At 60.8% G+C, this 2,403-nt stretch overlaps 1 protein-coding gene across 1 annotated transcript in view; it reads left to right on the top strand.

Moving 5' to 3' along the window:
* Positions 1-2,403, top strand: part of Il4r (interleukin 4 receptor) — a 31,451-nt gene that overhangs the window by 23,681 nt on the left and 5,367 nt on the right. Inside the window, exons 8-10 of the mRNA XM_033758731.1 lie at positions 752-830; positions 1,372-1,421; positions 2,023-2,401. Of these exons, the coding sequence (XP_033614622.1) occupies positions 752-830; positions 1,372-1,421; positions 2,023-2,401 (508 nt within the window). The remainder of the gene's footprint in view (positions 1-751; positions 831-1,371; positions 1,422-2,022; positions 2,402-2,403) is intronic.

Here is a 2,403-nt window from a genome sequence, read left to right as displayed (position 1 = left end):
CACCTTTATCTTCATTCATGGCACTCGCCACCTCGAGGGAATGACGCCACCCAGTCATTTCGCCGTCCATGTCCTGTCCATCCCATCTCAAAGGTCAGGTCCAGGAGGGACCTGTCTCATTCCGCATTGTGGCCCTGGGGCCTGGCACAGTGATTGGTACATAGATGCTCAATTAACACACGCTGGGAAGCCAGGTATAGTGGTGTATCCCTGTAATCCCAGAACACAGGGAGGCTGAGGCAGGAGGATCACAAGTTTGAGCCAAGTCTTGACAATTTTACAACTTAGCAAGACCCTGTCTCAGAAGGGGGTTGGGGGGACAAGTGCTGTAGCTCAATGCAGAGAGCCTAGGTTTAATTCCTAGTAGTGAAATAGACAAACAAATCGATGTGCTCACTAAACTTGGGCCATAGTCGATCCTGAGGTGGTGGGGCGTCCTCCCAGGGTGCTGGGCCGTGGCCTAGGGTGGGAGCAGGAGCAGACGCTGCTTCTCTGCGGCTTCCTGGGGCCTTCCGAGGAGCCCCCTCGGCGGCTGCCCTGGTCCCTGGCGTGGCGGGGCCTCCTCAGGAGCTCGGGGCCTGCAGAATCGGGTGTGAAGCCATCCTGCCCCTGCCCCGCCCCATTCATCCGTGGGGTCGGTGGGATGGCATCTCGTGGTGGGGACTGGGCCACGGCCTCCCAGCCAGCCTGGTCCTGACATCCCAGGCCAGGCGAGGACAGGCTTCCCTGAAGGTCGTCCCTCTGTTTCCAGGATTAAGAGAGAGTGGTGGGACCAAATTCCCAACCCTGCCTGCAGCCCTGCGGTGGCCATTGTCATTCAGGGTCCCCAGGTGAGACTGGGGAGGCTTTGGGCAGGCGGGTGGCTGTCCGACAGCTTGGAGCAGCAGCTCCTAGAGCCAGTGTCCTCTCCCCTCGGCCGGGCCCCTCTGGGGTCTCCAGTGTGAGTCACCCCGTGCCCTCCCCAGGCATTCCCTGTACCAGGAAGGAGGCCAGGAGGAGCGGGGAGGGGCAGACGCCCTGTCCTCCTCTTGGAGGTGGGCAGCTGCCCCAGAGCCCAGTGTGTGGAGGACGGCTCGCGGGGCTGGGCTGGGCCTAACTGCGGGCCCTCATCCGGGACCGGTGGCCTCAAATCTCGGCGCCGTGGGTCCCCCTCGGCCGGCCTTGGTCAGGGGCTGCAAAGCCCTCTCGGCCCTAGGCCTGGAGGTCAGCACCCTGGGGCAGAGCAGGGTCTGGGGCCGCAGGCCTGGCCAAGTTCTGCCCCCGCACTGTTATGAGGGCACTGAGGCTGGGCATCTTGTCGGCCTGCCCACGCTGGGTGCCCGCTGAGAGCTGCATCGCCAGGCTGGGCCTCACTGCCTATGTGCGTTCCAGGTGTCGGCGTGGGAGAAGCGACCACGGGGCCAGCAGCCCGGCAAATGCCCGTATGTATGAGATTCACCTGCATGGCTTTGCAGGGCAGGAGCAGACAGCAGAGTGTGTGCAGCCTCACTCAGGCTCTGGGGGTGGTGAGAGGGGCGGGCGGGCTGCTGGCCCGGCCCCTGATCCTTAGCAACCAGGCGCCAGTGGTGCATCTAGTGAGGACCTGCACGCTCACAGCCAACAGCCGCATCCTGAGCATTCAGGGCCTCCTCCCTTGGTGCCTCTGGGACCTGCGTGACACAGAGGTGCAGGGCCCTGCCCCGACCCCAGGAGCCCTTCAACCTTTCTCACCATCACAGCTTAGGTGACCATGCTGTTTCGGTGTTATTATCCCTGACAAAGACTTTTCCTCATTCAGGAGACCAAGTTTGTATTAGACCACCGGCTGGGTTCCAGAAATCCAAAAGGAAGAAACAGGCCCTGCCCTCAGGAAGTTCCTGGTTTAGCAGTAAAGACAGACTCATTGGTTACTGATTATAGAACCTGCAGCCATGTCTGCAGTAAACACACATTATACAGGATGATTTCAAAGTGGGCTTTGAAGGTTAAGTAGGAGTTTTTCAAGTGGCAGTGTTGAACCCTGACCAAGCTTTGCATTTGCAGGCACTGGAAGACATGTCTGACCAAGCTCCTGCCCTGTTTGCTGGAGCATGGTGTGAAAAAGGATGAAGACCTCCCGAAGGCTGCCAGAAATAGGGCTTTGAACGGCCCCGGGAAATCAGCATGGTCCCCTGTGGAAGTCAGCAAGACCGTGCTCCTGCCAGAGACCATCAGTGTGGTGCGGTGTGTGGAGCTGTTTGAGGCCCCAAGAAAGGCAGAGGAGGAGGACGAAGAGGAGGAGGAGGAGGAGGACGAGGAGGAGGGTGAAAAGGACTTCGGCACATCTGTGGAGAGCGGCCAGGGCTTCACGGACGGCAGGGAGGGCATCGCAGCGCGGCTGACCGAGAGCCTGCTCCTGGGCCTGCTGGGCGCCGAGGAGGGGGC

The sequence above is a fragment of the Fukomys damarensis genome, unplaced genomic scaffold (genome assembly GCF_012274545.1).
Source record: "Fukomys damarensis isolate Sample0158 unplaced genomic scaffold, DMR_v1.0_HiC HiC_scaffold_34, whole genome shotgun sequence".
NCBI classification, from domain to species: Eukaryota; Metazoa; Chordata; class Mammalia; order Rodentia; family Bathyergidae; genus Fukomys; species Fukomys damarensis.
This window is presented reverse-complemented; position numbering and strand designations above follow the sequence as displayed.